Consider the following 22,613-nt stretch of genomic DNA (forward strand, 5'->3'; position numbering starts at 1 on the left):
TCCCGCCAAGTGATGAGTTGAAAGTGCATTTAAGAATTATATCACCGGAAATTCAAGAGTAATTAGTCTGAATCGTCTTGAATCCATTCTGGCAGCAGCTAAAACGGTTTAAACGCCTTTGAAATCACCCTGATGCTTACCAAAAAACAGTGTTCCAAAAAAGAATTTTCAGGAAAGTGTGGACCCCTTGAAACCCCCTCAAGACCCCTGTCACGCCCTCGAAACCCTCCGGAATCTGTAAATCTGCTTTTGAAACCCGCTGAAAATCCCCTACACTGCCTCGGATCCCTTGCTACACACATGGGAATCTCTGGAAACGCTTTTGTAACACTTCCTAAATCCACTGAAAATCACTCGAATTTTCCCGAAATGCCACCGCATACCCCCTGAGATCATCTCGCACATCCTGTTACGCACCTGAAATTCTCCTAAACCCCGGAAATGCCGTCAAAGGGTTCGGCATTGAAAGCCTTATGAAACTCCCTGTAGTCTATTCCCAAGTAACATTTTTATGTCAAATAGGCTAGAAGAGGTTCTCAAAACCATCATAAAACCAAAAAAGGCATTAGGTTTTATGACGGTTGTCAAAACTTCTACAAGACTAATTAGCTATCAGAATGTTACTTGGGTTGGAACCCCTGTAACACACATATCGGCACCAACATTTCAAAAGGGCGTAACTGCTTTTGCAATCAATTCCTTCTCACAGAGCTGTGGGTCGTATTTCATTCATCTTACGCAATTCACATCCATTAATCGAAAGAGGAGGATTTTATCTTTCTATTTGTGCTAGTGGATTGCACGAGATGGATGGGATACGCTCCACAGCTTTGTGAGAAGGCATTGGTTGTAAATGCAGTTACGCCCTTTTGAAATGTTGGTGCCGATATTTGTTTTAGTTTCCATTTCTCTGTATTTAACATAGGCTAATTCAACACTCTAACAGTCTAACATACATGAGACTTCCGAAACCTCCGAAAACGCCTCTGGAACCCCTTAAAAGTCCTCTTGGATGATTCAAACCCTCTCGGACTTCTTGTAAAGCAACCTGAGAAACCCCTATGTAAGCCCTCTGGAACCCCGCAAGACCCCTCTCGTCCTCCTTCTAAATCTTCTTACCAACCTCCTTGCCTTGAAATCCATTTACCTAGGTAAAATTTCTAGAAAGGTCATCAAGCGCGAAAAGCGCGAAAATGTGGAAATTCGGAATTAAAAAAAACATCTCAACACAATAAACTGTTTTAATTAATTTATTCGCACTTTACCTCCATACCTTAATAGCTACTGTATATGATATGTATATTTTTTATGAAAAACTATACCTCTCGTCTACCTGACTAGCCCAAACTGACTGACCGAGCATCCTCGTGTTGTGTATTGATATCGATTATCGTTTTTAATTGGCGACTGTTTGCGCAGAGCTATACTTTCTGCTTTGCACATTTTTTTATGTTTGTTCGACTACTACCTTCCCTTCAACTATCCGGGTAAATTTAGTGTTCTGTTGATTAGTTATATGTTCAAGCTAGTTTTTCTTTTGTGTCGTTGCTGCTGTTCGAGCACATTGAATCGATTGGTTGGATTTTGATTTGTTTTTGAGCCAAAAAATGTAACTACGATGCATATCCCGTTTTGCACCATCTGGATCATTGGTTTGCTAATTTCATCTCGACTATAAGCTCTTTTGCTTCACAGGTTTTTTGGTTTCGCTAGAAGGGAAGGATCTAGTCTGGAAATGAAATTCGATCGATTTGCTATCCTGATTTTCAAACATCTAACTATGGAAACACATGAATGTGGCTCCATTAGGCGCAATGAAATTAAACACTACAATATGACCAACGTAAAATAAATGTAACAAATTTCATTAACAATTGCTTCGTGTTGTTTTCTAACCAACCTGAATTCCGATTTGTGTAATTTTCTCCTAGAGGGTGTGGCATTTTCATCTTGTAACAAAACTAGTGTAATCATTGTTCGTGTATCTAGCGTTCCATAGCCATTTCCTCGACGTGTTTGCTACTATTTACACTTCATATTGTGACTATCTATGTTCAAGGGGTTTGCTACTTGCTATTAGGCTACCAATTGGTGATGATTTAATGCGGCTGATGCTACGACGAGATGGATTAAATAATATTACCTACATATGGCGCTGTCATCGGCGGTGCATATACTGTGAGCCGGAGCGAGAAACAGTTTCCCGTTGGAACAGGCGCACAGTTGGTAGACCTTGCTGTGCGATGACGACGAAGATGCTGTCGAACTGCTGCCACTGCTGTGATCTCGGGAAGATCCGGATGATGAGGACGACGGGGCTTGCACGGTTCGCAGATTAGGCATGATAATTGTGCTGGCATCCAGGCGAATCTGTTGAAAGGAAGAGATGAATGCCTTACTGACCAACTTCTTCCAAGCATACAAACGGAACTTACGCTGCCCGCCACCGAATGTAGCTTGAGATCATTGAGGCAGTTGGCTTCGATGCTTCCGGCACGCGATTGCAAGAATATTTCCTGAGTGGCGCGTGCCTCCAGAGATCGTGTTGGAGATTCCAGCCTTGACACAAGAAATGAAATTCATATAAAATCGGTTTCTCTTCGCCAGTACAAACTCACTTCAAATCCTTTCCGGCTTCGGCCCGGACCAACGGTGTCTGGATGGAATCCCTGAAAATGACTCCGCCTTCTCCTTCAACCCGCAATGAAGTGGCTCCGACGGTGACTTCATCCCGATCCACGGCAAACAGCGACGTACCGTGGGTGTCCGCTACCCGGAAATGATTGGCCAGAACTTCCAACCGATCGTGACCTAGAAAGAGCTGGTTCTCCAAATACCCTTCCGAGTCTCGCGTGTTGATACTGAAGTTGCGTGATGACTCTGCGAAATTAAGTAGTTTGGAATAAGTTTCCAGTTCAGCGCCAAATACCTTCAATCATACCAATCGAAATCGGCTGCCCATGTTTGGATCGTATCGAGGAAGCTCGCAGAATATCCAACACCATCGCTTGGCCCGTCAGTTGAATCCCTCCGGAAACTATCTTCAGCTGACCCATTCCGTCCTGCAAAGATAACAAATTAATCCACAAATTAACCGTGCTATCACAACCGAAGAAACAAAAAACACACCCAACTCTCCCACCAACCGCAGTTCATCAAATCAATCCGAGAAAATGAAGAAGTTTCCCTCCAGTATGTCCATCCAAGTCCATTCCCCCAACATTTCCCGAAGGAATCAAAGATCATTATCGCTACTAATGTGAGTTAGAAGCTCACTCAATGGGGAGAAAAAAGAAACAACCAAACAGTTTTCCCCACACTCAACGTAAATAAATAAACACGTGTCCCTCAATCAGTGTTCGCCAGCCGCACTCAGTCAACCCTCCTCTAGCTAGGAGCTGGGAGGATATAAGACGAATGGTGGTGGTGGTGCGGTTGGTAATACGTCAGACGGCTTTTCCCACAATGTGTATCAGAGCAGAATTGTCTGATGCCGTCTACCCCAGGTTACCCGGATAAACTGGGTGGATGGATGGTCGGGGGTGGCTTTCACGTCTTGGTGCCATGCCAGCAGGAGGCAGAAAAGTTTCAATTTCACCCGTCATATCCTTTTCCCTTTCACCTTTTCATCTGGGGGGGAATGAAATGAAGTGGAAAAGTTCTGATCGGGGAGCAGATTTCAGCTGAAGGGGGCGATACAATGGAATTTTGGTTTGTTAAAAAAAAATCGAGATTGTACTTTTTTTACTTACACATCATCTTTGGAATCTTCCCTTAAACTTCTTTTGATATTCCTCTAGATGTTCGTCGAAAAGTTTTGCTTTGTAATTCTTACAATAGTTTATCTGGGATTCATCAACAGTTTCTTCAAGGATTCTTCGAAAAGCTCGTTAGACACTCTTCCAGGAAATCATTCTGGAACTCGTTCAAGAATGTCTCCAAGAGTTCCTTTTGGGGTTTATGCAGGAATTCTTCCTGGTATTCGTGCAGGAGAGTCTTCTGGAACAACGATTTTGGATAATTCAAGAGATTTTGCTGGATCTATCGTCCTTGAAATTTCTCCAGGAATACTGACCTCGTGTCCTTCAGTGTTCTCTTAAAATCTCAAGGAATTCCTATTCGTAATTGTCCCGTACTAGGCGACAAGTTAATGTGTGAAAAGTTTCGAGCGATCACCATTTCAAATGCCGCCTACAAAGTGCTAGCCCAAATTATCTTCCGCGTCTTTCACCTAAAGTAAATGAGTTCTTGGGAAGTTACCAAGCCGGTTTCATCGACGACCGGTCGACAACGGACCAGATCTTCACTGTACGGCAAATCCTTCAGAAATGCCGTGAATACCAGGTCCCAACGCTGTTCATCGAATTCAAGACGTCATACGAAGTATCTACCGCACAGAGCTATGAAATATCATGGACGAGAAAAGCTTTCCCGGGAAGCTTACCAGACTGATAAGAGCAATGATGGACGGTATGCAGAACAGCGTAAAGATTTCGGGTGAACTATCCAGTTCATTCGAATCTTAACGAGGAATACAACAAGGTGATGGACTTTCCTGCCTACTATTCAACATCGCCCTGGAAGGTGTAGCCGGGCTCAACAGCCGGGGTACGATCTTCACGAAATCCGGCCAATTTGTCTGTTTTGCGGATGATATGGACATTATTGCTAGAACATTTGGAACGCTGGCAGAACTGTACACCCGCCTGAAACGTGAAGCAGCAAAGGTCGGATTGGTGGTGAATGCGGCTAAGACAAAATACATGCGAGGCAGGACATGCCTTGGCAGCAATGCTACGATAGACGGGGATATTTTCGAGGTGGTAGAAGAATTCGTCTACCTCAGTTCCTTGCTAACGGCTAACAGTAACGAAGGCGCATTATCAGTGGAAGTCGTGCCTACTATGGGCTCCAGAAGAAACTAATGTACTATGTACAAGACGCCAATAAGACCGGCGGTTCTTTACGGACACGAGACATGGCCCATGCTCGAAGAGGACCTGCAAGCACTCGGAGTTTTCGAGCGACGCGTGCTATGGACGATCGTCGGCGGCGCGGCGTGCAGGAGAACGGTGTGTGGCGGAGAAGGATGAACCACGAGCTCGTTGCACTCTACGGTGATCCCATCATCCTGAAAGTGGCTAAAGCTGGACGGATACGGTGGGCAGGGCATGTTGAAAGAATGTCGGACAATAACCCTGCAAAGTTGGTGTTTGCTAACCATCCTGTACAAGAAGGCGAGGAGCGCAGAGAGCACGATGGGCTGACCAGGTGGAGCGTGATCTGGCGAGCGTTGGGCGTGACCGACGTTGGAGAGCTGCAGCTGCAAATCGAGTATTATGACGGCAAATTATTATATCATGAATTTGATGTTGAACTAACTAAATGAAATGATTTGTTCCATACTTCTATATGAGAATGCCAAGGCTCATTCTGTGAATAATATATGAGGTTCTTCTGGAAATCCTCCTCTTTTATCTGAAAATCCTCCACGAGTTCCATTTTTTCTGAAAGCCTTCCTAGTATTTCTTAATGAAATCTCCCAGGAATTATGTTTGAAAATCCGTCACAGTTCATTCTGAGAATCTTGCAAGTACTCTTTCTAGAAGTCCTCCAGGTGTTTCTTGTGGGAATCCCCCATGACTGTTTGCTTGGATTCTTTCGGGAGTTTCTTCCGTGAATCCTCCAGATGTTCCTTCTAGAAATCTTCAAGAAGTTTTTTCTGCGTTTCCTTCGGGAATTGTAATTCCTGAAGAAATGCCTATTTCGAATTCCAGGATCATATACTAGAACGCTGTAGGGATTCCTAAAAGAACTTCTGAAGGATTTCTTGCAGAAATTCATAAAGGATTCTGGAGGAATCCACAGAAGGCATCCATGGTAGAATCATCAGAAGGAACTTCTTTGACCAGTAAACACTGAAGGAATTCTAGATGGCATTTGGCCGGGGTTCTGCTAAACCGAACTAAGCGCCAAAAAGATAATTCCGAGATAATTAAGCTTAAAGTTCAACCACTCACAAATAAACAACAGCGGAGATTATTTGAAACTTTTCCGCACACATGTAACTTACAAGCCATCATTAACCATCAGAAATTAAGAATACATGTAAATTATTTGGAATCATTGATATAATTACATTTTATTTCTTGGTACTTTGCACTCAGTTCACTCTGGCTGATCTAAAAGATTAGAAAATGGTTTATAGTTCAGTTTGGCTGAATGTGATTTTTTGTTTCAGGTAAAACCAGTTGGATAGTGAAAAAAATCTCGATTTTTCATCGTCTATCAAGTTGAAATCGATATCACTCACAATCCTTTACATGAATCAAAAAGGACGCGTATAGTATGGTAGCACTAAGCTCTCAAAATAGTTTGAAATATGAACGGCGGAAGCCCTCCCAGCTCAGCTTTTCCCACCCATGCTTTTTCTTCATAAGCGGTGCATGTGGAGGCACAGAGCAAGAGTGATTATGCCAAACGATGTACTTGCATACTCTGAGGCCCTGAGATGGGAATGTGGAGCAATTTGTGTACTTCAAATTTATACTGGTCGAAGAAAACCATGAAAATGTTCTGCCAAAGTGCACTAAGTACAAAAAAGTTTTCAAAAATATGAAATAGATTCGAACTTGGATCATCTGAGTGATAACCAAGCGCGTTACCTCTAGGTCATATTACCTTGCTGAAGGTCAGTCGTTAAGTCTGAATCAAGTTCTAAACATTCTTCTCAAGGATGGTTTTCGTGAAAACGCCATTTTTCGATCAGCCAAAGCGAACCAAGTGTTTGATTTATTTTCAAGCTTTATTAATCTGATTAGGCTTGTTGTTCAATGACGGCTCCTGTGTTAAATTACCAGTATGAGGTGTATCGACATAACGCTGGTATTAAAAACCACTTGGTTTTTGTATTGTTGGGAATTAATTGATTCTAAAATGCTGTGGACTTGGTTCGGTCTGGCTGAATGTGATTTGGAAAAATGGCAATCAGCTCCATCGAAGCATAATTGGTTCCTCCCACACCCATATTTCTAATAACGTGTTCATTTCTCTCACAGATTGTTTCTATGAGTCGGTTAGAAGTTAGAAATCTGACGGCGATGAGGAGAACTTGAAATGTTCAGCACCTGGATCAAAACTAAAATATTTCGCTGATTCTATCGAATGGTTTACAGTTCACTCTGGTTGGATGCAAAATGATGTTTTGTATGTTCCGCCAAACAGAAATTTTGAATTTACTCCACGAAGAGCTGTCAGAATTACTGGATTTTTACATGGAAGGAAGATCATCATTTTCTTCATTTAATGGCTAAGAAAACTCAATTTTTCAAAAAATGGTCTTTGGTTCGGTTTAGCAGAACCCCGACCATTTATGAAATAGTTGATAGATGAAATTTCTGGCAGAACCCCTAAATAACCTTCATGTCAGTATTTACGAAAAGAATTCCTGGAAGATTATCCAGATGGCATTCCCGGTGTAATCCAGTTCTTGAAGGAATCCCTAGTAGACTGACGACTCCACCAGAAACTCCAGGATTTCTCTGAATAGCATTTTTGGAGTAAGCGACAGATGCAATTCTTTCATTGGAATACAAGATAGAGTTATTCAGAAGAAAGTTCTTGAAAGTTCGTTGATTTTAGATACCAAACCAAAGTTCTGAAAATCTAAAAAAAAATCATGGTGACTCAGAAAAAGGTGCTCTTTTGTATAAAATCAAAAAATCAATACATTTTTCAAAATTTTAAACCCAATTAGCTGCCATCTTGACTACGGCACCATCTTTGGTTTTGAACCATCATCTATAATATTCTGGTCAATTCGGAGGCACATCATCAGCGGAAGTTGGGCCTACTACGGGCTCCAGAATAAACTGCGGTCGAAAAAGATTCATCCACGCGCCATATACACCATGTACAAAACGCTAATAAGCCGGTGGTCCTCTACGGACACGAGACATGGACCATGCTCGAGGAGGACCTGCAAGCACTCGGAGGTTTCGAGCGACGCGTGCTAAGGGCGATCTTCGGAGAACGATGTGTGGCGGATAAGGATGAACCACGAGCTCGCTGCACTTTACGGCGAACCTAGCATCCAGAAGGTGGCCAAATCCGGAAGGATACGGTGGGCAGGGCATGTTGCAAGAATGCTGGACAACAAAGCTGGTGTTTGCTACCGATCCGGTTGGCACAAGAAGGCGTGGAGCACAGAGAGCACGATGGGCGGACCAGGTGGAGTGTGAACTGGCGAGCATTGGGTGCGACCGAGGAAGCGGCAGCCTCAAACCGAGTATTGTTGCGTACTTTTGTTGATTATGTCTTATCTTAAATGTGATGTTGAACAAATAAATGCATATATGCATGTATGTAACTCCTTAAAACAGCTGCTATCTTGAATTTTGAGCCGCCATCTTGGATTTTGGGCCACCATCAGGCATATTCCAGTCGTCATTTTTGGACTCCGGACATCTTCTCTATACCAAATGTACATATATTGTATGTATTTAGAGCCTAAAACTCCTTTAACTGCTGCCATCTTGAATTTTAGGCCTCCAGCTTGACTTTTGGGCCGCCATCTTTCATATTCTGGTCGCCATTTTTTAACTCCGGACATCTTCTCTACACCAAATATTCAAATATTGCATGGCATGATACTTTTTCTGCTGAACTGCTCGTTTTTTATCACTTCAAAAATGCGAGACAAACAATCATTCAAAAACGAACAGTTAATGATTCCTAGGGAACGTCTATAAATTACGTCACCATGACTAGTTCACCGGAACTGGTATGGATCAGTAAAATGGACATAACTCCGGAACGCCTTGACCGATCCGCACCATTTTCTTAGACAAACAATGCTGTAAAAATCCGGTTCGATTCGAGCTATAATCCGTGAAATCCAATGGAAAGTGCCTTATAATGAGTAAACTGTTTTTGCGCACAGACATACCCAGGTATCAGGTATCAGAAGGCCGGCTCCAGAGGCACGTTATCCTCCATTTGGGACATTTGTGCTATCGCCAAAATAACATCCTGTTTCATCATCTACCTGAGGGAAAAGGAAGGAAAAAGGATTTGGATGGGGATAGGGACAGGTAGGGAAATAGGAAAAATACCCTGGAAGAGGGTACTAATGCACAAGCGTACCACAATGGGTTCAAACAGCGCCCTGAAAAGGGCACTGTAATAACGCATAAAGCGAAAGAGAGCCTATAGCTCTTTACCACAGCGGGTTAAGAACAACAGAATATCCTGAAGATTCAGGTTTCTGAAGTCAGTTTCACTTAATAAGTGTTTACCGAATACTCGGAAACGCAGTTGCGCGAAAACTGGACAGTTACATATCAAATGATACGAAGTTCCATAATCGGATTCACAGCTATCACAGGCAAATGAATCAGCTTGCAGAATATTCGCCATGTGATAGCTGAGTCGGCAGTGGCCAGTCAATGCTTTGACCAGCATGCTGCAATTCTGCTTAGACAGATTAGTTAGATACTTCGCCACCCGTAGAGATGGCTCAGCACTATACAATTTGGTTTGACGACATGACTCCAAACTATTCCAATATTGTCTGTGTTGAGTGACAGCCCAGGTGTGAATCTGAAGCTTAATATCGGAATAGCTGGCTCAGGGCCAATGAAGTCATGTGATGCTCCAGTGCGAGCTAACTCATCAGCCAATTCATTTCCAGCGATGGAAGAATGGCCAGGTACCCATAGAAGGTGAACAGCGTTTGCTGAATTCAGCTCCTCGATTTGAGTTCGACAAGCGATAACTATCTTCGACCTGGAGTTGGCCGAAGCAAGTGCTTAATAGCAGCCTGGCTATCTGAACAGAAGTATATTACTTTGCCCATTACGTGCTGCTGAAGTGCTGATTGCACTCCGCACATAAGAGCAAAGATTTCGGCCTGAAAAACGGTGCAGTGTCTGCCAAGTGAATAAGACTGATACAGCCTTAGCTCACGAGAATAAACACCAGCACCTGCTCGACCTTCGAGAAGGGAGCCATCAGTGTAACATACGATGCCGTCTGAAATACTTCTTTCCAGATAACCAGATGTCCACTCTTCCCGGGAAGGGAATTTCGTGGAAAATGTCCTATATGGAAAATTACAAGCAATTGTAAGATCACTTGGAGCAAGGACAATTTTGTCCCAATTCACCAAAAGTGGAAACAACGAGGTGTGTGTTGAACTGCGGTTCACAGGAGTTTCCTCTAGTAGACTGAGTACCCGTAACCGGTAAGTGCAAGAAAGGGCTTCTTGTTTGAGATGAATGTGTAGTGGGGCAACGTCAAAGAGAACTTCTAGCGCTGCCGTAGGAGTTGAAGAGAACGCTCCAGACATCGCAATTAAGCACATCCTTTGGAGATGGCCCAATTTTGATTGGACCGTTCTCACTTCACCCTTTTGCCACCACACAAGACATCCATAAGCCAATATTGGCCGAACCACAGTTGTGTAAATCCATTTGATATACTTGGGTTTTAGACCCCAAGTTGTACCAAAAGTACGCCGGCATTGCCCGAAGGCCATACAAGCTTTCTTGATTCTGAACTCAATGTGAGGTGTCTAGGAAAGCTTGGAATCAAGAATGACTCCAACGTACTTTACCTGTTCAGTCACATCGATTTCAGAATCAAAGAGACGCAAAGGTCGAACGCCATTACGGTTTCGCCTTTCCGTGAAAAGAACAATAGATGTTTTACTCGGATTAACCGAAAGGCCATATTGGCGACACCAACCCTCAACTACCTGAAGGGCGTTTTGCATCAGGTCGAAAAGGGTGCTGATGCACATACCAACTAACAATGTTAGGTAGTCGTCGGCAAAACCATAAGTAGGAAAACCGCTATTACTGAGTTGCCTCAATAGCGTATCTGCTACGAGATTCCACAAAAGCGGTGATAAGACTCCCCCTTGGGGGCATCCACAAACACTCAATTTCCTAATCCCTGCTAGACGCAATGTCGAGAAGAGATATCGGTTTTTGAGCATTTGGTGAATCCAATTGGAAATCATTGGAGATATACCATGACTCCGTGCGGCTTCCAATATGGCATCGAAAGGCACGTTGTCAAAGGCACCCTCGATATCTAAGAAAACACCCAAACAAGATTGCTTTTGAGCGAATGCTTTCTCGATATCGTAAACAACCTTGTGTAAAAGAGTCACAGTGGACTTACCAGATTGGTAGGCATGATGGTTCACATGAAGAGGCACGTTGGCCAGATGAACATCACGGATTTGATGAATCACAATGCGTTCTAAGCATTTCAGAAGAAAAGAGGTCAAACTGATAGGTCTGAAACTCTTTGCTTCTTCATACGACGCACGACCCACTTTCGGAATAAACTTTACAGTAATATCCCGCCAGGATTTGGGAATATACCCTGTAGCAAAACTGCAAACCAGTAGTTTTTTCAAAACATGTTTGAAATAATCAAATCCCTTCTGAAGCAAAATAGGATAAATCCCATCTGCCCCAGGAGATTTGAAAGGAGCAAAGCTATTAAGTGCCCACTCAATCGATTCTATAGTTACAATACTCCGAGCCAAAGCTAAAGAATCATAACTACAAGAAAAGACATCAGGTTCATCCGAAGATGTAATATCCACACATCCAGGGAAGTGTGTGCTGAATAAGCATTCCAGAACTTCCTCATCAGAGGAAGTCAGATCGCCATTTGGCAAACGAAGTTCGTTCACCCGGAAATCCTTAGATTTCGCAAGGATTTTGTTTAACCGACTGACTTCACTCAAGCTGGAAACATTTGTACAAAGGTTTTTTCCAGCCGATTCGTTCATCAGACCGGAGAGCTTTGCTGTAGGCCTTACGAGCCGACCTGAAAGCCTCCGAACCAGCCGAACGTCGTCTGTTCCAACTCTTTCTACATTGTTTCCTGAGTTTCGCCAGATCAGAGTTCCACCAAGGGGTTCCTCTTGTGATCTTCACAGACCGTAGAGGGCATGCTTCTTCAAAAGCTTCCATGATGAAGGTCGTTGTAGTATCAACGGCATCATCTAAATCACTTGGAGTGTCAATGGATGGTGAGTATCCATGAAATTTGGCCGCAACCAAATCAGTAAAAAGATCCCAGTTTGTTGACCGAGGATTCCTGAAACGCAATGTTTGCGAAGTAACATTTAAATGTTCAAAAAAGATATAGCGATGGTCAGAAAAAGATTCTTCATCTGACACATGCCAATTGATCAGCTCGTGACTAATTCTGCTAGAGCAAAGCGTTATATCTAACACTTCCTCTCTAGCAGATACCATGAAGGTTGGGCGGTTGCCTATGTTAAGTAATGCAAGATCTGTACTAATTAAGTACTTCATCAAACTGGAGCCTCTCAAGTTAATGTCTGAGCTGCCCCAGATTAAATGGTGAGCATTAGCATCACTGCCAACAATTAGCGGAAGGCCATTTGAATTATAGTATGCGATGACTTGTTTGAAAGCATCAGTAGGGGATGGTCCATCATGCGGTAAATAAACCGAACAATAGACGTATTTACTGTTGAGGTTTCCAACAGATACATCAATTGTTATAGCACATACATCTCTGGTGGTTAGTTCAGAGATGAGTGTAGCAACTATTGCGTTGTTGACAAGCACACAGGCTCGAGGTATGACACGCGAGTTTGCCATTTCATGTTTACTGAAAGTGACAAACACCGGGTTCACAAGGTTTCCTAGATATAAATTTCCCTTACGAAAGTAAGGTTCTTGTACCAAGGCCACTTGGGCTGTACCATTTTGCATAAGTCTGCAAAGATTGATCGTTGCTGTTCTTTTATGCTGAAGATTGATCTGAGCTATCCTAACCCTAGCCACTACCCAAACTAGGTAAGATTAAACTCTTCGCAAAAACAGCACAACAAAGAACAGCAACAATAAAACCAAATCGATATCGATTGGAAAACGCCAAAGGCGAGGATACACAGAATACACTGTGTAAATCGCATAATGCGAAACCATATAGGTGAAAATTTAAACTTATTACCAACATCTTCATAATCCCGCCCTTATTTAGCCTCAAGTGAGACTAAAGAAGGGCAGCTGATTGTCTCGGAGAAACACAAGGTCCACTGCACCATTGCCGGTTAGCGCGGTAAGGGCTACATACTGTGGAGGGCGCCCTGGTACTCCACAGGCTCCGTTAGCTATTAGGTTTTTATTATACCCCCCTAGCCATTCATTCCTAGGCACGGTAAGCATAAAGCCGCTTCACACCATGAATTAGGGGTCACCTGTTGGTGGATTCTTACCACCGGAACAGGCGGTCCGTAGTGTTATTCTTAGCCAATTGAGACAATCGCTACCGACACTACACAGCTATAGGGTGTCCCAGAAAGTATGGGCACAACTTTGCAGCTCTGCCATTTGGGAATGGGTGCATAAACAAACTTTATTTTCACACATAACCTACCTTAATATATTAACATCAAATGCCAATCATTGAAATTTGCATTTAACACTTCGTTTGAAAGCGGCAGAACATTCCCTAAAAGACCTTTTAAAGCTTCTGCACAAATTGCTATATTTTTTCAAAAACATCGCTTGACAAATTGTTTCCAACACATGAAATTGAGCTCGATAAAAATTTCAAAAAATATTTCTGTGTATTTCAATATGCGTATCTATTATACAACCCTTAGTTTGATTTGAAAACATATACTTTTGAACCTGAAAAATGAATGTAAACACCAAAATCGATATTTTTGAAACCATACATGAAAACAAGCTTCTGAATATATATCACAACATGCACTATAAGAAAAATAAATGCTCCAGCTTTATAAAGTGTAGATTGAATTTTTTCTATTCTCGTTAAAGCATGTTTAAAAACTCGAATGTCTGTGGGCTGGGCATGTCTTATCCAGAAATAGAAAATGCGAATTTTCCAGTTTTCTCAAAATTCTGAAATACCCGTACGCACAGGCAAAACATATTTTTATTAAAAATTTCAATCAACCATCTGAGGAAACATGTTTTCGTATATATCATGTGAAAAAAAATCGAAAAAAATGTTTCGAATTTGGATATTTGGCCAAACCGTAAAAATGTAGTTTGTGCGGAAGTTATAAAGATGTTTTTTCATTTTAAACATTTTGCATACAAAAACCCTTTTTAATGCATAAACTCTTTACAGGTATCAATCAAAATACCTTGAATTAAAATACAAAAATATAAAAATTGTTGTTTGTTAAGAAAATAATTGCATTTTCGCTATACAAAGTTGTGCCCATACTTTCTGGGACACCCTATATCTAGGCTGATCGAGAAAAGAAGTTAATATTGATGATCAACTTCATACGGACTCGAACAGCCGACATTCTCTAGTTTGCCCACCCGATCTTGCAGCGATTTGTTTCGGTTTGTTATCATCCGAGCTAACTTATTGTTGGATATGTCTGAAGATGGTGAACTAGATGCACTAGATGATTCATCAGGCTTTATGCACTTAGGGTCTGTGTCAATTGGCGAATTAAAATTTATTTTTACTTAAACTTGACAGTTCGATAATTATTTCCTTAGGAGAACTGTCAAGTTTAAGCACAAACCCTTAGTGTTGGTAGCAGACTATGGTGACATCGCGTTTGTTTTACTCCTGGTCCACAGTTGACTCATAGACGAACGCTAGCTGTCAAATTTGGTATCGTTATGCCCGATCGAAGACTCGCAGATGTTCAACAATTTTCGATGATTTCCATCACGATAATGGAATGTATGTTGGTGTAACAGTCCCACATAAGCATGCGGATATGCTTTATTGATTGTCACTAGGTGTTGCTCGATAGAAAGCAGATAACAAACACTGTTAATTATTGTGGCAAAAGCGCGCTGCAATTCTACAGCCACTTCACCGTACCACAGTTGACACAGTTCCTTTACTAGTAGTGCGGATCTGGGCTACCGAAAAGCTACTGGAGGAGTGGAAGGGTGGGGTCATTTGCCCCCAATGTGATGTAAGTGTATGTTATATCACATTGATTCGCCCCATCTACAAGAAGAGTGAAAAGTTGGAGTGCGAGAACTTCCGAGCGATCACAATTCTGAATGCTGCCTACAAAGTGCCATCCTAGATCATCCTTCGCCGGCTTTTACCCAAAATAAATACGATTTTGGGAGCCAGGCTCAACAGCCGAGGCATAATTTTCACGAAATCAGAACAATTTGTCTGTTATGCGTCGACATTAATATTAGGGTAGGTAATCAAAATTTGAACCAAATTGCGGCTTTCTGAAGCAGTGCAAATTTTAAGTGATTTTTTCTCCCACATGGAAATAAATTACTACGGCAAAATCGTATGTACATGAAAGCCACGGGTATAAGCTTTCTGTTAAATGGTAAAAAGTTTGTATTTGCACCGAATTTCATTGAAATATTTGATTTTTCATCAACAATGATTTTAATCTTAATTTGAACCATCATAATCATAATTTGAACCAATTTTAATCTTAATTTGAACTACTGGCGGCAGCAGCTCGAGCAACTCACAAAACAGCCAATTCTATGCTAAACAATTAAAAATCACATGAATCTGCTAATTCTCATACCTGTTTTTCATTAGGCAGTGGAATCTCAACTCAGAATGTTCGAAATTCTTTAGGAATTTGGAAACTAAATTTGGAATTTTTCATCCCCCAAGAGTAAACAAAGCAACCACTAGCGCAATCTACAGGCCAACACTAGAAGCTCACCCCCGTTTACTAGTTCAAATTTAGATTACAAATGGTTCAACTTAAGATAACATTCTTAAAGTAAGAATCACTTAAATTTGATAATTTTATGACAAATAATGCGAAATATTATTCGGTTGGTCGATTCTACGATAAATAAGCTTTCATTTGACGTATTCACATATTGCGTGTGATACAATGCATGAGCTGTACGAGTGCACCGAAAATGTGCTTTCTCTTGGGGGAAATGGGTGAAATCACAGTGATTTTTCAATTGCCTGTTTTCCATAACAAAAACGCTTTTTTCAATGCTTTTAAAGTCCATGTTATCAGGTTATATTACGGAAAGCTGTTTAACATCTTTTTCGGGAAAATATTTGCCTGAAAAGTACGTCGTTTTAATGAATTTTGAAATGGTTCAAATTAAGATTACAATTTGACTAGTTCAAAGTTTGATTTCTTACCCTATTGCTAGAACATTTTAACGGTGGCAAAACTGTACATCCGCAAAACTACGAGCTCGCTGGTGAAAGGTGGAACAAACTGTAAGGATATGATGGGCAGGCTATGTGGTGGGAATGCCGGACAACAACCCTGCGAAGCTGGTGTTTGCAAGAGATCCGAATGGTACAAGACGACCAGGAGGGCGGCGTCCAAGATTGGCGGAACAGGTGCAGAACGATCTGACACGCGGAGACGCGGTCGTGGATGATGGACTAGGGTAAGAAATCAAACTTTGAACTAGTCAAATTGTAATCTTAATTTGAACCATTTCAAAATTCATTAAAACGACGTACTTTTCAGGCAAATATTTTCCCGAAAAAGATGTTAAACAGCTTTCCGTAATATAACCTGATAACATGGACTTTAAAAGCATTGAAAAAAGCGTTTTTGTTATGGAAAACAGGCAATTGAAAAATCACTGTGATTTCACCCATTTCCCCCAAGAGAAAGCACATTTTCGGTGCACTCGTACAGCTCATGCATTGTATCACACGCAATATGTGAATACGTCAAATGAAAGCTTATTTATCGTAGAATCGACCAACCGAATAATATTTCGCATTATTTGTCATAAAATTATCAAATTTAAGTGATTCTTACTTTAAGAATGTTATCTTAAGTTGAACCATTTGTAATCTAAATTTGAACTAGTAAACGGGGGTGAGCTTCTAGTGTTGGCCTGTAGATTGCGCTAGTGGTTGCTTTGTTTACTCTTGGGGGATGAAAAATTCCAAATTTAGTTTCCAAATTCCTAAAGAATTTCGAACATTCTGAGTTGAGATTCCACTGCCTAATGAAAAACAGGTATGAGAATTAGCAGATTCATGTGATTTTTAATTGTTTAGCATAGAATTGGCTGTTTTGTGAGTTGCTCGAGCTGCTGCCGCCAGTAGTTCAAATTAAGATTAAAATTGGTTCAAATTATGATTATGATGGTTCAAATTAAGATTAAAATCATTGTTGATGAAAAATCAAATATTTCAATGAAATTCGGTGCAAATACAAACTTTTTACCATTTAACAGAAAGCTTATACCCGTGGCTTTCATGTACATACGATTTTGCCGTAGTAATTTATTTCCATGTGGGAGAAAAAATCACTTAAAATTTGCACTGCTTCAGAAAGCCGCAATTTGGTTCAAATTTTGATTACCTACCCTACAACCACGAACCGAGTATAGAAGCGTAGGTACTGATTGTGTTATCTTAATTGTGATATTGAGCATAAAATGTATGCATATGTATCATCACAAAACATGAATCTACCCTAAAGTATATTATTCACAGCAACTTATTTGATCATCCATTGATCCACCCCTCGTTCGCCCCAACTCACCCAATCACCCTTTTACAAGCAGAAAGAAAAACAAAACACCAACTCCAAAGTGACGTGCTCGATGATGGCGAGAAAAATTGCTCAACTTTTTGTTTGCATCCACTTCCCAGTTTTGTCTCCCTCCCTCCATGGCATGGTTGGTTGCTCGTTTCCCCATCATATTAGCTTCCAGGAAGCACACCTTTCACACCAACACCCGACCCTCTCCAACCAGTCAGTCATTCGATTCAATCCTCTGACAAATTCTTAAGAAATGAACAACTTTCCGTCGCATCGGGTTCCCCGCCCGCCCCGGCGTCAAGCAAGAGACTCCCCTTTTAGCTCATCTTTTCTTTCGCGAAGCAGGAGACTTCCCCTGACGCAACAAGAACCGAAGGCATGAGCTGGCCACCTTGGGTGGGTGGTGTTGAGAGTTGGAAGTGAAATGAGGGAAAAAAAGATAACAGAGGGATAAAGTTAATAAATTGCGGTGTTTTATGGCTTAGCACATGGCTTCGGTCTGTTTTACTGCGGTACTTTTGCTAAGGTCGAGGCCAGATTTGGCCATCAAGCTTGGTTTGGCTTGGCACTGAGTGCAGAAAAGTTTTTAATTTGCAATCCTCAAATGACATTAGTGCGTGGTTGGATGGGGAAATGGTTCATTATTTCGTATTAAATCAATTCTTAACGGTGAAAGCGGTTGAAAGGAACGTTTGTGGGAACATGTTTTTTTTTACTGTGCATTGTTGGGTCCTGGTGGGAAGCATTCGAGGCAATCCAATCGAATGGAAACGTAATCGGTTGGTGATATCTGTTGGTCGGTTGGTCTTTCTCTGGTAAATTGGTGTACTGTTACATGGGGTGGTGTTTGTTCAGTGTGAACTTCAACCAGAACAATTCAAATGTATTTTTATAAAACTGTTTGAGATCGTGATTCTCAGTTAATACGGGATTTCTAAACCTTGGGCTGATCTGGTTTTTGACGTGATAGTAGCGTGTTCTAACCATCACACCAGGTAAGTGAAGGTTTTAGTTTTGATTTCAAAGTTTCTGTCATAGTAAATCTCAGACACAGAGGTTATGAGTCAAAGCCGCTCTATTCTACGATACGGCCACATTGTGGTGCCCAGTAAATGGGGTGAAAAAAGCGAGGTGTATGCGAAATCAACCGTGCTCATTGGCATTCTGAAGGCGATAAGAATTCTTTTACTTTGGCTTCGACTTCGGCCTGATGTAACTGTGGGTGGGGTTTTTATAGGAGTCATTAGTAGCAATTGACTGGCTGAGTGAATCTGAAACAATACGAGGGAAAACTTTAGCTGTTTCTGAAGGTTAAATTAAGCGGGGGGTATAAAAACTTAATGAGTGCTAAATGGAAGGCATTTCGTTGTAAGCAGAAAGTTGCGTTAGTTAGATGGGACGTTGCTAATGATCGGTTTGCTAGGAGATAGTGTACATTTTTGTCACAAAGGAATTCGAAGGAACAGAATAAGGTTCTAGTTCGGTCATATCATTTAGCTTGCCAGACTTTTATTAAGGTTGCACTATTCGTCACCACTTTTGTAAAGCTATTTTTTCGCTACTAACTCATAATTATCCGGTACGATATTTATTAGGCCATAGGTGGACAATTTCAAAAACGTTTTCTGATTCTTAAGTCCACCCCCATATTTTGATTGGCATCCTAAAAGAAGTAACTGGTCAAAATTTCAGCCAAATCCATTGAAATTAGGAGGTGCATCAAATCAATTTTGTGTTTTACGACTATTTTTGAACTTCAAAAAATCATAACTACACTAAAACTTGACAAAACCTAATTCTTTCGGCACAAATTGAAAGCTATACTTGTTTGCTACAAATTCTCCGAACAACGTTTGCCAATAAAATTGAAGGAGAAATGTGTAATTATCACATATGTAATCAGAAAAACCTTTAAAAGTTGATTGTTTTGATAGATTTCGTTCTGGAACACCTTAATATACTTAATAAGTTGGATTTTTTTTTTTAAACGGCATCATATTCTCTAATGTTTTTTGGTTATTTGTTTCTTTGATACCAATGCTGTAGGAGTTGTGCAAAAATTACGAAAATTCGTGAAGGCCAAATGTGTCCTAAAACTAGCATTTTTTTTACCCATTTAGGGTCTCCAGTCAGCCTAGTGGTGAAGGCCATGGATCGCCAATCCGGAGACGGCGGGTTCGATTCCCGTTCCGGTCGGGGAAATGTTCTCGACTCCCTGGGCATAATGCATCATTGTACTTGCCTCACAACGTACTAATTCATGCAATGTCAGGCAAAGAAAGCCCTTCAATTAATAAGGAAGAGAGGCCGGCCAAGTTCCAGTGGGAACGTAAAGCCATTAAGAAGAAGAAGAAGAAGAAGACCCATTTTTTTATTTTGATGTAAATGTTTTGGAAGATGATTCTTTTTAATAATTTTAATAATTATTCTCGATTTTGTCAATTTCGGTTTTTGATTTTTCTAATTTTTATTTCTGGACATCCCCACACTTGTAGATTTCTCCTGGAGGTCTATTCGTGATACGGATTTTTTTAGATGAAAACATTTTGAGATTTTATGATTATTGTTGAAATATCATTTTTTTTTCATGGAAAATTTTATTTTCCGTGTAATTTTAAGGAAAACAATTTTAGAGTGTATTCGACTCTCTTAAACTATTTTACTACACTGAGGAAAAAATCACTTAAATTCTACTGGAAATCATAAGTAGATTTTTTCCATCTAACTAAGCATTTGCAACTTAAACGATTGGTTAGAGAAAATGTTCCACTGCAAAAATCCAATAGAAATTAAGTGAAATTTTTCACTACACAATTACATGAAATTTAAGTAAATTTTCAGTATGATTGTGATTTTGTAATTGTTTATTAAATTTTAGTCCATTTTAATGTATTCAAAAAATTGATTTTTCTCCTAAATATCGGAGTTTACCAAATGGTTTCTTTACAGAAAAGAAATCGTTGTAAATCACGGGATATATTGCATCATCACACTCAAGCATGCTTCGTTAGTGATGTGTGACAACGAAACGCTTCTTTTTGCAATCATTGGACTGCAGTAAAATCCACTTCAAAACCATATGCAATTTACGATGCAATACAGTGCAAAATTTTCAATAGCTTTTCTACAGAGTTGCACCAAATTTTCAAGCGGATTTCACTCAGTTCATGTAAACCTACTGAGAAAATCTTTTTCAACCTCTTACTTGACTTATTCCAGTGAAATTAAAATGTAATTTCCTCTCAGTGTATGATAGAATGATTTAGGAAAAAAAATAAAATATGTTAATTGTAGCGAATCTATGCAAAATAAACAATGACTTTTAAAAGGTGACAAAAAAAAAACAATTTTTCAATGATTTTTAAAAATTTTAAATTCGCTTTGAAAGACACCAAAAACCATTTTGAAATATACAGAACAGTCCTAAATTTCAGCCAAAAATATAAAAATTTTGATTGTCCACGAAACAGAAATTACAAAAATGCTCAAACTATACCCCGTCTAAAGGCGGGGTTGGGTATTAGAGGGTTATACCTTGAACGCGAGTCAGCTTTTAAGGACAAACGTCTTGAAATCCCGCTACAATAGTGCATTAGAACTTCAGAAGCACAAATCTCAAGAAACAAGCTTTGAACAACAGTGCATTTTATTATTCTGTACTTGCTCACTTGTAATAAGTTTAAAATAAAAAGCACAGGTGTGCTGGTTTTGTTTACGAAGAGATTTGTGCTCTCGAAATCGTGAGTAGGTGCCAAAGTTGGCCATTGTGACGGCCAATTTGGGATTCCAAGAAGTCTGTCCTTTAAGCTGCAATAAGTGAAATATATTATCTAATTTATTCATGAAATTGATAGTATATGCCTTACATTTATAGTCCTCGGTTGTCGCATTCGGTTGCTGATTGATTACTGTTCGGAACAATTAGGGTAATTCGCTAATTGTTGAACACCACCCAAATGTTGAACGGTTTCTTATCATAGAGTGAACTCAAGCCTTTTTTGCCACTAATTTTTGACTGGAACAGATGATTGTAAAAGTTTAACAACCTATTGCACTGATTTGAATACATATCACACAAAAATCAAAACAATATTTTAAATGTTATCTTTCCGATGGCACAAAAACTTCACCTTGCTTTAAAAAAATTATGATTTCACTGCCACAAAATAAGGTTTACTAAAGAATTCAATGCAAAAATCAATAACACCGCTTATTCACATTATTCGGAAGCAAAATACATACACTTTTTCTTTGATAAAACCTCTCTTTATGTTGCTAGTTTATTAATTAAATTGATTTCTTATTGCACTCCAACTTTATGTTCACGCTCCATTTGTTGACCGATGGCATAACCTAAAATGCGCATTTTTATCAGCAAGGCTGCCAGATTTTTTTTTTTAAATCACTGATTTACTTTTTTTACTTAGTTGAAAAAAATGCACTATTTTTCCTATATATGCGCTTATACATAGTTGAACAAATATTTTTGTAATTGCGTTGCGTTTTCCCCTACTTTTCACTCGCGGTTGTAATGTTAAAACGGCCTACTTTTCTTCACTAAAACAAAAGTGCCGAAAAATACTGCAGACAAGCGTAGAATCAGCTGCAGAAGCTATTTTTCCTCTTGCCCATGGTGCGGTATGACGACGACGAGAGTTTGCAAATTTCTGACACCTGCCTTATCATAGCCTACCTGATCAAACAAAAGCACCACGCTGACGAGCATGTATGCTTACCCGTGGTTCGTCTTGATACATGTACGTGAAGCAAGATTATACCAAGGATTATACTGAATGGGTATTTTTAGCAATTACAAAAAATGTTGTATGCAACTCCTTGCAAAACTCGATTTTTTCAGCACTCGTCGTATTTATCCAACTCGGCAAGCCTCGTTGGATAAATGTACGATTCGTGCTGAAAACTCATCATTTTGCCACTTGTTGCATAAATAACTATTTTAATACCTGTTTTCATAAAATATTCGATGTAACCGTGATTAAACAGCGTGTGTGTGAATTACAAACAATTTGCAGTTTTGTTTTGTCAATGCATTGATTAACCTCTGGCACCTTTGTTTTGGTCGTTG

The 22,613-nt window shown here is 40.2% G+C and overlaps 1 protein-coding gene across 1 annotated transcript in view; it reads right to left on the reverse strand.

The window, feature by feature from the left end:
* Positions 1 to 1,234: 1,234 nt before the first annotated feature.
* Positions 1,235 to 22,613, reverse strand: part of LOC109432381 (uncharacterized) — a 403,456-nt gene continuing 382,077 nt past the window's right edge. The window contains exons 5-8 of the mRNA XM_062845445.1: positions 2,942 to 3,062; positions 2,619 to 2,880; positions 2,436 to 2,559; positions 1,235 to 2,370 (exon numbers count right to left, since the gene is read on the reverse strand). Coding sequence (XP_062701429.1) covers positions 2,140 to 2,370; positions 2,436 to 2,559; positions 2,619 to 2,880; positions 2,942 to 3,062 — 738 coding nt within the window. The 3' untranslated portion in view covers positions 1,235 to 2,139. The remainder of the gene's footprint in view (positions 2,371 to 2,435; positions 2,560 to 2,618; positions 2,881 to 2,941; positions 3,063 to 22,613) is intronic.

The sequence above is a fragment of the Aedes albopictus genome, chromosome 1 (assembly GCF_035046485.1).
Source record: "Aedes albopictus strain Foshan chromosome 1, AalbF5, whole genome shotgun sequence".
NCBI classification, from domain to species: domain Eukaryota; kingdom Metazoa; phylum Arthropoda; class Insecta; order Diptera; family Culicidae; genus Aedes; species Aedes albopictus.